The following is a 14,105-nucleotide window of genomic DNA, read 5'->3' as shown; positions in this document are numbered from 1 at the left end:
AACCTCTGCGTACTGGACTCCACATCAGGTAAGATCCCTGACATTACTATTGGCAGGGAGGGGGGAAATTTAATTTCTGGTGTACGTAGTGTCAGATTTACACCCCTGGAGGGTGCAATGCTCTATCTGGTCAATGCTCTGTGTTGAATCAGAGCATAACTATGGTAATATACAGAGTCTAATTAGATAATTTAGGTGGCTGCGAGGCCACACTAAGCGTGAGGTCTTAGACAGCTCCCTAGCTTACCTAATTAGAGAGCTGCCGCTGGTTGGAGCAGGGTGCATGTTAGGTGTTGAGATTTCACAGTTGGAATGATACTCAAATGATAAACTGGTGATATTATAATCTGCTAACTAATGATGTTCTAACACTCTATGTTTACATTCTACTAATACTCAAATGTGTGTTTTGTTAAATGCTATATTGCCATGTGCTCAGTAGTATTGTGCTTATTCAATCAGTTGACAATATAAATGTGCTGTGGTGATTGACAACATTATCACTGAGTTATAAAGACTCACTTTCTTTCAGTAGGGCAATTTTAATAGAGAAACCCCAGGATCGCCCCTTCTCCACCAAATTTCCAATTTATCTCATGTAACATTAACCAATGAGCAATATTGCATACCCAAATATACCATGATAGAACATGGGAAGGCAGGATAGAAGTCTGAATTTGGGACTATTTTGACAGATCTAGAACTGTATATGTGTTATATTTTTATTATTTATAAAGCGTCAACAAATTTTGAAGCGCTGTACAATAGGTGGAATAACAGACAAGTATTTACAAGGCAACTTGAATGCACCGGAAGAGAGGGGGTTGAGGGCCCTGCTCAAATGAGCTTATGTTCTACAGAGAGTGGGGTAAAATGACAAAAAAGGTAATTTTCTGGATGTATTTAACGTACAGGAAGTATTCATCTGTGATTATTCTTCCAAGGTTTAGGTATTAACAGAAACCAGAGCCGCCATTTGGCTTAAAGGATTTAATATTCATGTTGGTAAAAATAGATTAAACAGCTTAGTGCCATTCATTTTCACCATTGTGTCACGAATCCTCTCCAGGATCTGGAATTAGTAACATTATACGGGCATCAGGTTACATTTTGATTATAAACATCTGCAGTATCAACATCATCCTTTGATTATAGTGAGAAACTTGTGGGGACAAAAAGGTAAATCGTGCTGAACAATCTTTATTAGCTGTAAATATGGTTAATACACCTTGAATTCGGATTTGAGGCGATTTCTTGTTCCTTTCAGATGATATTTACTTCTTCTTGATATTTTTACATATCCAGTTCATTCCATCCTAAATAGAGAAATTAGTAAACAAAGACAATGTCCTGTCTGTGAATAACACATTAAAAAAAATACATACATTGCAAATATCAATGAACAGAATATAATAAAAGTCAAACATTACAACATTTGTAATTGTAGATGAAACAGCTATGTCAATGTCTGTAGCAGTTAGTCGTGATGGTGCATGTAGCATGGTCACTTTAAAATGTTATCACTGATAGTGGTGCTATAATGCTGCTTTATTACAGTGTCATTTATAGCGACCCAGGTGAGGCAATACGCATATAAACTACAAAAGACATCTGTAATGGATGTGTATGTGGCACTATAAAATGTGTCTGCTTGAAAGCAAATAGCAATACATTTAATGTACATCTTTACAGGCCCATCACTTTTTAACCCACTCACCAGTGTCCTGCTTAATGGGATGCTGATGTTGGGAGGTATGCAATACCTTTAAATCGTTAAACACAACTTAACAAATATACTCTGCCACATATAGTATACTGCTAAAAAAAAAAAAAAGTGGTGTCCACAATATTACTTTTGGGCAAATACTAATAACTATTAAGGCTTTTATTTCTTAAAGAAACCATAATCACTAAAGTACATGCCTCCCATGAGTGACCTAGCACCCACTGAACGTAAATAATCAAACCGCTTTGACTTCGTACGTGGGGTCCAACGGGTGCCGCTACCTGCATTTTTAAGGCTGGACTCTCACGCCTGGAGCTTTCCTGAGGTCAGCAGATTGCTCTCAGCCAGTGAGCTAAGCCCTGCACCACAGTGAAGACTCCAATGGTGAGGTTGTGAGGAGGCAGGGAGCGGTGCCCAACAGAACCAAGGTAAGATGTTAAACCGTTAGAAAAGAGTATTGACTACTGACTACTACAGTGTGCTGTAGTGGTTATGGTGTTCATTTAAACTCAACTTTTTAGCTACCATATTGATAAAGCTGGGTTAATGACATAATGCGTGGTAGGTGGGATGTAATATTTGAGCAGGCATTTGACTTCCATGCAATCAATGGGAATGTCATATATAATCGATGAAACCTATGTTTCACTTTAAATATGTCTCTGATTACCCCTAGCTGGTATATTAATAATTTTGAAGCTGTCTGACACCCCAAATGTAATGCAGAGGAAATCAATCTTGTCTTATGACAAATTGACAATTCAATGGTGCAAAAAAACAAGCACAAAACAACTTCAAGGGCTTTTTAAAACCTTTTTTGTAATAACCATTACAACTGCTGCTGCAGTTTATAGAATAAAAGATTTCAAAGAGCCTTAAACATTCCTCCATTTTTATTTTTCACACTGTTGTGCACCCTATTTTTTTTATATAACATTGCTTGCACGTTGAGATCAGTGCTTCTGCCTTAGTAAACTGCTGGATATTACTGACAAAAAGCAGATACACTGTATATTCCATGGTGTTACCTGTATGCCTTCTCCAGAGATTGCAGAACAGGCTTGAATCTGCCACGTTCTATCCCGATACGTATGCAGGTTTAATCCAGAGGCAATATCTGCAGCAGAGGCCGCACTCAGCAAATCCTGTTTGTTTGCAAACACTAACAAGGGAACCCCCAATAGATTGTCTTCTTCTACTAGTTCTGCTAGCTCCTAAAGAGAACAAACTGTAAACCGCACAATTCCTTCTTTCACCCAAATCAGGGGCGTATTAGCCGCGAGGCAAACAAGGCATTTGCCTTGGGCGGCATTTTCCAGGGGGCGGCAAAAAAAGCCGCCCCCAAATGCCCAAGGCAAATGTCTTGTTAGCCTTGCGGCTAACAGACATGCCGGCGGGCTGCTGGGCGATCGGGCGGCCGGCCGGCGAGGGAGCACTTCCCCTGAGCTGTCTGCTCAGCTCCCTCGCCAGCCGCAGAGTGAGGCTGGGAGGCGGAGCCGGAATATGACGTCATATTCCGGCTCCCAGCCTCACTCTGAGGCGCGCGAGGGAGCTGAGCAGACAGCTCAGGGGAAGTGCTCCCTCGCCAGCCGGCCGCCCGCCATGCAGTGCTGCCCGATCGCCCAGCAGCCACTGGACCACCAGGGACGAAGAGACACCCCCCTCCCCAGCATTCCCAAAGGTAAGGAGGCTGGGGGGGGGGGTTAATAAAAAAAAAAAAAAAAACGTGTTAAAAATAAATATAAAAAAAATGTGTTAAAAATAAATTTAAAAAAAAAATGTGTTAAAAATAAATTTAAAAAAAAAATGTGTTAAAAATAAATAAAACAAAAGTGTTAAAAAAAAATAAAAAAAAATGTGTTAAAAATAAATTAAAAAAAAATGTGTTAATGTGGGTGGGTGAGTGTGTGTCTGTGTCTGTTAGTGTGTGTGTCTGTGTCTGTTAGTGTGTGTGTGTGTCTGTTAGTGTGTGTCTGTTAGTGTGTATGTTAGTGAGTGTGTGTGTCTGTTAGTGTGTGTGTCTGTTAGTGTTTGTGTCTGTGTCTGTTAGTGTGTGTGTCTGTGTCTGACTGTGTGTGTATGTTAGTGAGTGTGTATGTTAGTGAGTGTGTGTGTCTGCTAGTGAGTGAGTGTGTGTCTGTTAGTGAGTGTGTTTGTCTGTTACTGAGTGTGAGTGTGTCTGTCAGTGTGTGTGTGTGTTTCTGTTAGCTAGTGTATGCGTATCTGTCAGTGAATGTGTGCGTGTGTATTTAGTGTATTTAGTATGGGGGAAAGGTTGGGTGGGGGTGGCGCGGGAGGAGGGGGGGCGCGGGGGGAGGGGGGGCGCCTGAGTTTTGTCCTGCCTAGGGCAGCACAAAACCAGGATACACCACTGACCCAAATCATCCAAACTCTATAAGTGTAAAGCCGAACAGGGCCAAAGACTACATGGGTAGATCAGGGGATACAATGGAAACATTCTAATTAATGACGGTTATAGAAGTTCCATATAGTCCTCCTTTAACCCAACCCAAGAAGTCAATCTCTACTACATGTGAATCCTGATAGGAAAGGGGTTATATGGATTTATACATATTAATAAGGAGGTGACCAAACGGTAGACGAGAATAAACTGACAATTGTTGCTAATTGACTAGAGCTGTAACGTGGCACTTAACGTATCTGGAAAATTACAGAATGCATTCATTAACAATGAGGGGAAGCAGGCCATCTCAGAGAAAATCTAGGTCAATAGGGAGTAAATTCATTGAACTTGCATTGGGTTTACTGATAGAGTTATTCACTAAAATGTTAATTGTTAGTAATTCAAAATGAATTCAAAGTGAATTTCAAATTTTGCTCAATTTCACATTGAATTGCTGACAGTTCTCACTTTAATCTATTATTTTGATATGCTATAGAACAGATAATAGACATTAACATCTGGTTCTACCTGTCCAGTTTCTTCAAAGCGTTTCTGGTCTGCACTGTCCACCACATAAATCTACAAGAAACAGAGTAAAACACAGTACTGTCAATTAACCTTAATGGATTTTCTAATGGACAACAATGCAATAGCAAGACGTTCCACGGTAAGAAGTCATATAACTCTAGAATGTAAGCTCATTGAGCAGGGCCCTCCACCTCTCTGTTCCTGTACGTCCAGTTGACTGGTTATATTTATATATTTATTTATATTATTATTATGATATTTATAGAGCGCCGTCAAATTCCACAGCGCTTTACAATGGGTGGACGAACAGACATGTAGTTGTAACCAGTAAGTTGGACACACAGGATTATATGTCTGTTAGTTCACCCATTGTACAGCGCTACGGAATCTGATGGCGCTATATAAATAATAAAATAATAATATAATTTTCAAATGGTTAGACTCTTACTTATCCCAGGCCCTCTGGTCCGGCCCTTATTACTATTGCATAGTTCCTACTTCAAAATTAGTGACATCAATTGCGCCAGTGTTTGGACAGAATTCATTGACAATCATCAGCTGATCTACTCAACCAGTGAATTCTATCGGATTATTTTTAAAAAAAATTATTCATCAGTAATTCAAGGGGAGCTCTTAAAGGGACAGTCTAAGCACCAGAATCACGTCTTACTGAAATGATTTTGGGGCATACATGCTGCCCCTGCAGCCTTGATGATGTAAACAGTGCATTTTCTGTAAATATTTAGGGGGAGACTTCAATAACAGAAAAGATGATCAACACTCTAAAAGTGGAACAGTTACCATGGAAATCTGATGATTCTAATGGTTTCCATGGCAATTGCTCCGCACCATGAATGCCGCTTCACTTTTCTATGCATATGTTTTAAATAAATTTTACACATTAAAATAATTGTACATATCGATAGCAACAAGTAGTACAATAAGTGTATAATGTAACAATTACAATATTAATAATGCAATTAAAAATGAAAAGCAAAACTAACTAAAAAGAAATAAACAAAACGGGGGTTAAAAAAAAAGTTGCTGTTTTAACCTCAATCTTGCAATTTAGATTTTAAATTCTCAACAATTGTGTATCGAGTCAATAACCATGTATGTCCATCATTTCAAATAAGTGTGCTGTCCGAATGGCAGTATCTTCGCATGATAATACAAGTTCACAATTATGAAGGTGCTAATCATACTTTCCCTTTAATCTTCTTCATAGTTTATTATTATTACATTGCTTGTTACAAGCTTATGTTGTTCATTTGGGTATTTCATAAATAGCAAAGAAAAACGCTTGGGATTTTAGATGAAATATTCCTGAAGTTTACTTGTAGAACAAAGTTTAGACAAAAAGTTGATTTGGAAAACAAGTTCAACTGGCTATAATTACAGCTCGTGTATTTTCACCTGCATTCTGCAGTTTGTTTTTCGAGTCAATACAATTGTGTGTTTTGTGTGTTCACATGTTTTTCCAAGTTAGAATGACAGACAACTTACTAGTAGATCTGTGCTTCCAAGGTACTTCTTCCAATGTTTTCTGATTGCTCTTTGACCCCCGATGTCCCATACTGTTAGCTTTAAGCCTTGCGATTGGACACTTTTGATGTTAAAACCCTGCAATAAGATCACTGAATTAGTTACAAAACACAAAGAATCTGCTTGGATAAAACGGTACAAAAAGGTTTGTAGGAATATTTTTTGGGGGAAATATTTGTTACTTTGATTTTATGGTCTCTGAGGAAGTTCCAATTGTGGGACGAAACGTGTAAGACCACAACTACTGCTGTTTTAATAGCATTACTAATTTTATTAATTTGTAATAAAAGTGGTTATTTTTAATATAACCATTTAGAGTCCTGATTTCCTGCTACATCTGCAGACCGAGGAGATGGATCCATAGCCCCCCAATTACATTGGGGGAGGCACCCTCTGAGCACATAATACGTCTACATCTTGTGGGTGCATTCAGTTATAGCGCATATATCTTGTTTTGAATTGTATTACACTATGCTTTATTTTCTTCTTTTAGATTTTTCAGCCGTATCCCATATGTGTCTTGCTTGTATTCTGGCTTCACAAGATCACCACCTGGGAAGTCATCTTAGGGAGGCTGTCCATTTGACTTATTTGATAAGTATATTGTATACTTATTTTTGCACTATTTACACGTTATTGCTGTGATAGTTCTGTTTTTGCATGGCTTTTATAGAGGATACATAGAACTGTATCTGCAGGGAGGTAAGCAGTAACTGCATACAACCCCTCCCTCTCTTCTCTGTTCCATCATCTGTGGCGCAGAATGACTATTTGGAGAATCACAACTTTAAACATTTTCTGGTGAATAACCAAAACAAAGGAATTGGGGGGACACCTGGAACATGAATTTCTCAGTAGTGATGCTGCCGTAAAGACTAAAATATATACAAAATACAGATTGAAAACAGCGCTCACACACAAAAATAATAATTTTAGCTATTTAAAATCACTTCAAAACAATTATGGTGATTCAGCGCCATTATATTATGTTAAGCCCAGCACTACGTCACAGTACCCCAATATCGGTTTGTTCTACACTAATTTTAACATGGGAGATTTACATGCTAACTGCAATATTTACTGCATAAGCTGCTTTTAAAGACTCAGTTTATTCTTTCCTGTGGTCCCCTCCAAAAAGGCACCTATAGTGTGGGAGTGAGGTGCTCAACCCAAATGGAATCTATTCTAAATTCCAGATATACACATTGTATATATTTATGTCTTTACGGCAGCACTACTACTGAGAAATGCATGTTCTAGATATGCCTTCGGTTCCATCTTTTTTCTGTGTATATTTGGAGTCCAGACTAGATTCCTTTTGTGTTGAGCCCTCCACCCACTATAGGTGCCTCTTTGGAGGTGATGACAAGAAATCATAAATTGAGGAGAGTCACTGGGAGCAGTTTAAGCAGTAAGAAAGTTGATTTCCCATGTTAAAATTAGTGTAGGACCCACCAATATTGGGGGACTGTGATGTATTGATGGGTTTAAAGGGTCCCCTAAACAACAATAACTTACGGAATAACTTTGTGAAAAAGTGTCCTTTTTTTAAAAAAAGTTTTCATTGTGCAAAAACTGCAGATTTCAATAGAAATATACACTTATATAAATTAACCGCTTACACCCCCTTGGCTTTTAAGCAGACAGCAGGTAATGTAACTTGCTGGGTTTGTTAGCTCAATGTAGCTGACCTCAAGAAGCAGAAATTGCCAAGAGCACCTGACTTACAAAGACTTCTCATTAATCTGTATTGTGAAGTCTGTGATTGGACAGCTACAGAAAGTCTGGGCGGGGTTAGAAGGGGAGGGCTTGCAAAGGCAGCAGATGACAATAGCAGGTATTTTGTGCTGATTTTAGATATATCTCCATTAAAAAAAAAATACATTATTAAATGTATGCACGTTTTCATTTAAGATATATCTACTAAACAGTGATTTTTTATTTATTTTATATTTGGGCAGTGGAGTGTCCCTTTAAAACAATATAGCCATAGGCTGTAACTGAATCCCCATGTGTGTTAACTAAGATTGAGTAAACAGAACAAAAAGCCAACAGTCAAAAATGTAATTATATGCTGCTCATTTGCAAACAATTGGCCAACATTACTGCATACATTTAACCAATCTGGAAAAGCTAGTTTTATTCAAACAGAGAATAGAGGACATTTGAGAATGTGTATTACTAATCGTTACTGCGAGCTGAGGTTGCTACCCCGGTAACACTAATGCTGGGGATCTACTACAAGTTGTCACCATACTGCTCAATAATCTGATTATCTAGTTACAGTAGGCGTGTTTGCTACATTCATTTACACTGTAACTCGTGTTTCATACCGTGATACAACAGAGCAGGGGAGCTGACATACATTATCCTTAACACAATACACAACCTGAAAACAGGGATAAAAATATATCTGAGAAAGTGTTAGATGAGAGGAAACTTGGTAGAGAATTTCTATCCTATAAATGGTAAGGACAATTCTGAAAATTATTTAAAAAAACAACAACCTGGTTATTTACTAAAGGGAGGATTCAGAATGAATTCAAAGTGAATTTCAAATTTAAGGGCAAACTATCAGAACTGACTAAGATAATTGTTCCAGTTCAGCTGTTGTGACATTAAAGGGACACTATAGTCAAAAGAACAACTCCAGCTTAATGTAGTTGCTCTGGTGTGTAAAGTCAGTTTCTGCAGGCTTTTCAATGTAAACTCTTCCTTTTCAGAGAAAAGGCAGTGTTTACATTGGTGCCTAGTAACATCTCTAGCTGTAGTCACTCAGACGGACACCAGAGGAGCTTCCTGAGGCAGTGCTGCACAGTGTGAAGTACTGGTGTTCAGCATCTCCACTCTCTGCATGGAGGCGCTGAAGGTTCTCCATAGAGTTGCATTTATTTCCTATCGAGGCCGAGCAAATCGTGCCAGCCGTGGTGAGACAGGCATGACGTTGGAAAAAGGGTGAGTAAAAACAGTACGTAAACACATTTTCAGAGCGATTTAAGGGGGCTGAGGACCTAATTCCACATTAATAATCCACACTCCAGTCTAAATCTCTACAATGCTAGTGAGCGCTCAACACAATGAAGATTATTAGGAAAAAACTGACTTCAATCAAAAAAGCAATGATCACCGAGAATTGTGAGATTTTACTATTTTGTGGCTGGGGCACCCAACTAAGATCAAATTATGATGCTGGGAAAACAGCTAAAAAAAAAAAAAGCAAAAACATAGTGCAGCGAATTATCAAGGCAACATAATATCCTAATCTGGAGCAAGCACCAGCGAGACCCATAGACTGTCTCTCAACATTTAGCTATTATCGTCAATTTTGGCTTGATAAATTCCCCTATATTAAAATTCATTGTTGATTTTAGGCCAAAGTAGCTTTATCAGCCATATTTCCTTTCGTCCCAACATTTGTAGCTATAGTGTTAATTTCCCATAATGCCCAGTTTAGTGAGTAAATAAATCCTTTATTGTGACCGTGGTCTTTCTCACATACCTGTGTAGGAGTTATACACTTGATTTCCTCCAAGGCTAACCGGGTAAGGATGGTAGTTTTGCCAGCATTATCGAGTCCCAGCAGTACAATTCTTAGCCCATTTTCATCCACATCTTCTAACTTTTTCAGTTCTGCTACAAGTGATAACAAACCCTACGAATACAGTGTGAAATCTATTACAGTATTTATTAGCAAAGTTGGAACAGGTTATGAATAGGTCTTATTTCTATATGTACAGTGAAATATTGTAGGTACAGGTGTGAAGTCAGAGCAGAAAGCTACTGATACACTCCATTAATTATAAAAGGATACGTCCAAGCTATGGGAGTGTACATGTAAGACTGATAATAGCTTTGGATACCAGACTGAAGACTGAGGCTGTGAACACCATACAATCAGTGGTGTATACTGGTTTTGTGCTGCCCTAGGCATGACAAAACTCAGGCAGCCCCTGCACCCAGCCCGCCTTCTAAATACACATACACACAAACTGACAGACACATATACATTCAGTGTCAGACACACACATTCACTGACAGACACACATACACTAGCTAACAGACATACACACTCACTAACAGACACATACAGTCACTAGCAGACACACACATTCACTAACAGACATGCATACACACACTCACTAAGAGACACACTCACTAACAGACACACACTCACTCACCAACAGACACACACACACACACACACACTCACAAACAGATAGTCGGCGAGGGAGCACTAATCCTCCTGTTCAGCTCCCTTGCGTGCTGCGTAGTGATGCCGGAGCCAGAATGACGTCATATTCCAGCTCCGGCATCACTGCGGTGCGTGCGAGGGAGCGGAACAGGAGAATTAGTGCTCCCTCACCGCCTGCCCGGAAAGTGCCGCCGCTGCCTGGGGGGCCCTGAGGTGGCAAGAGGCTGGCAAGGCATTTGCCAGGGCAATTGGCGGCGGCTTTTTTTCCCGCCCCCCAGAAAGTGCTGCCCAAGGCAAATGCCTTGTTTGCCTCGGTGTAAATATATCCCTGCATACAATGCAAAACCAGTTAAGGTCTCAAAACCTCAAATGTAGTCTAAAACATCTGGGAGCATTGTGAATTCATCAAATGAATATTTTATATTCGAAGCATGTATTAACCAGCTTAGAGAACATTAAAAATAGATAATACTATGTACTAGATAATATTATGGGTTATGCAATGATGATGATCAGAGGAATAATGGAATTATAGTTACGTTAAGGGTACTCAGCCGAATAGAGAACTCCTGGTTCCTACCAAGAAAATATTTAAAGGGACAAGAGTTACTCAGGAAGAAACGTAGAAAAATATAGGAAATGTGGGAGGTGCAGCGAGGATAATCAGAGGAGTTAGGGAATTATGGGTGATTATGTGAGGATATTCAAATATTTATTTAAAGAATATTCATATTTCTTTACACAGGGGATGTTGATGTCCGCCTGTGATATACGACTTAAACTAGATGGTTCTCTTTGGAGTTATGATGCATTTTAATATCTAGCTAGAAGTTGGCTACTAGGTGTTTAGAGGTTGGCTTCTGATGTAAATTACACATATCCCATGATCCTCTTTGTTCCGACTTGTGTTAATGATGGGATTCATGGTAAAATAATGTTTTGAGAACTTGGCAACACCTATTGTCCAGAAGTTTAAAAATTGTGCTTTTTAAAGTTCATTAATTTATTTTATTTTACTTGTCTCCACTGGACACCTCATACCAGTAAATATTTAAATATATTGACTGTGACTGATTGCTCCTTTCACACGCAGGGTATGGTAATTGTAACTGTCCACAGATTTCAGTGTTCCTTATCTAATCTTGTGACCTTGACATTTATTGTTTCAGCCCAATACTCTTCATAAACAGCACTCACTCAGACAAGATGCACTCTTCACATTAATTTCAATGTAAACAGCCAACATGTACCTTAATAATGGTAAATAGCAACGATGAGCCTCAAGACGCGTTTAAAAAAAATACTAACTTCAATTACTATTTATCATAGTATTTTGGAGTTTATTCATGAAATATTGAGTGTTAATATTTGAAATTCACTTTGAAGTCAACATAGCTGAACTGGAAAAAAGTTTATAAGTCAGAAATGTTTTGAGCTCAACCAATTTCAAATTCACTTCCAATTTATGACATTTCACAGTTGAGTGAGTTACCCTGTCTACAGCCGTGACTTAATTAACGAACTACAAAATGTAGACCAAAAAAAACAAGATGGACCTTTTTCCAATACAGCGTTTTTCCAATATTGCATTTTTGGCCTAAATCGTACTATTTGGTTTTCAACATACCACAACTTGTTTAATGACTAAACATTTGTGAAACCATTATACATATCCTACGCTCTCTTAATATTTAAACGGTTTATGTAAATAGTTATCCATAGTTATTTAAACATAGTTATGGGCAGAAATTTAATTTAATATGTGCCCATACACACAGCTCTAAATGTAGCTTTCTAATCTGTGTTATCCTCCTACACAGGCTCATGCATGCCATAATTTCATACCAACCCCCTGCACATACCTTTTGAACTTCACCCATTCTGTGCTACATTCTCTGAAAAGCCAGAAAAAACACGATGGTCGTCCAGCCAAGGCTTCTTCATTTAAAATGGCACTAACAGAATTACAGCCCCTTCATCCGTCCATTCAGTTAGGATTAGGGAGCCAGACTTAGCTGCTGTTTTTTTCTCAGCATTAATAATACTTACCTGTGTAATCCCAGTGCCATCTGCCACCTCAGGACAAGCAACAGTCTCTTTGTAAACAGGCACATCATTCTAGGTCTATAAACTAATTTTACATTTTAATTATAGGCCTGTCACGCTTTCCTCAAATGTATTAATTGTGCAGGATACACTTTGATCAGAATAATTCACAAGTTTTACATTGGGGCGCAGTCCCTAGCTTTACACCCTTAATACACCTTCCATCTGTTCGTTGTCCTATGTTTTAACCCCTTTAGTACCAAACTTCTTGAATAAAAGGGAATAATGACATGTCACACACGTCATGTGTCCTTAAGGGGTTAAACAGACATTTTGTCTTGTAACATCCTACTCAGCCTGCTGAACATGTCTTTATCATATCATTTACGTCTTTTATCAGCTTCTAGGTTTGAATAGCATTGGATCCCCGTTAGTAGGAAAAGGCACTGTTATTAGTCATTATTAATACTATCATCATATTTGGATTTTTGTTTGTCTAAATCAATTAAGTTGATTATTTACTAAACAATGACATGTGATCGACTGAAAACCCAAGTTAGAAATGTTTGAAAACCAGGTCTTATTACTTCTTTTGGATAATTGACAGCGTTGCTCACAAAATTATATTTCAAATTTAAGGTCAACTTAATCGAACTGGAAAAATCCCCGAACTCAGCTATGCTTCTATTTTGTCTACTTTTGCCTTAAATTTCAAATTTACTTTGAATTCTCACTTTAGTGAATAACCCTATTAATTAAACAATACAGCTTATTTTGTCAATCTTCTAAATTCACTTTGGTTCATGGTTAAGGAAGAAAAACTCTGTGGGGGGTTATTATATTTCAAGTACACTTTGCATATTAATATATTTAAGAATTATATAACATTTTTAAAATTAATTTTAATTAAATTTCGAGCAGTAGTATTCCTAGTATTGCAGCATTTTAAATGTTGGCAGCTATGACTTCATGTCTGGATTGCCTCCATTCTTCTGGCACTTTAAATAGATTTATTTTTGATTGCAATGTCAAATTTATATGTATACAAGAAATTGGTTCTATACATGTCTGCTATTTATTTCTGTGTTTATGTATCTCTCTGTGTGTGTCAGTGTTTGCAAGTCAATGTGTGTGAACTGATTGTGTGGTGTGTGTATATCTGAGTAAGCATGTGTGTGTACATCTGTGTGCGTACTTGCTGTTTGCAACTTTGACATGCCTGAATGTATTTTTTTTTGAGAAATTGTCATTTTGTTTGTCTGGCTGAGCAGCAATGATTGGTCAGATTCCACTGTTATCTAATCAGCTGCTCATCCTAACCTACCTGATGCTGGGAAGAGCTGGTAAATTCTTTAAAATGATGTAATTATTGACTTTTATTTGATGTAGCTTATTAGAAAAAAATCCAAAAGCTTTTACAGAGCGATGTCATGTTTTTGGCAGTTTATTTTTGTGGAACATGATTTGAAGTTCAGGAGACAGCAACAGAGCAAAACAGCATAATCAGAGAGTAATAACCTGGACTCGTTATGTGGACATCTTCTCGAAATATTTAATCATTGTGCCAGTTAATGAGCATTCTCAATGGTATCTTTGCTACTTATGAACATTCAAAAGACCACCTTCATTGGACGTGCAAGAGACCATGCTTTGTGATCTTCAAC

General features: G+C 38.1%; 1 protein-coding gene across 1 annotated transcript; it reads right to left on the bottom strand.

The window, feature by feature from the left end:
- Nucleotides 1-975: 975 nt before the first annotated feature.
- LOC134602435 (ADP-ribosylation factor-like protein 3) lies at nt 976-12,390 on the bottom strand. The gene is made up of 6 exons (XM_063447319.1): nt 12,258-12,390; nt 9,703-9,855; nt 6,165-6,281; nt 4,659-4,709; nt 2,755-2,940; nt 976-1,316 (listed from the first exon to the last, which is right to left on the bottom strand). The coding sequence occupies exons 1-6, from the start codon at nt 12,273-12,275 to the stop codon at nt 1,275-1,277; spliced, it is 567 nt and encodes a 188-aa protein (XP_063303389.1). The 5' UTR covers nt 12,276-12,390; the 3' UTR covers nt 976-1,274.
- Between the last annotated feature and the right edge of the window lie 1,715 nt (nt 12,391-14,105).

Source organism: Pelobates fuscus, chromosome 3 (assembly GCF_036172605.1).
Source record: "Pelobates fuscus isolate aPelFus1 chromosome 3, aPelFus1.pri, whole genome shotgun sequence".
Taxonomy (NCBI): domain Eukaryota; kingdom Metazoa; phylum Chordata; class Amphibia; order Anura; family Pelobatidae; genus Pelobates; species Pelobates fuscus.
Note: the sequence above shows the minus strand (reverse complement) of the source record. Positions and strands in the feature narration are given on the sequence as shown.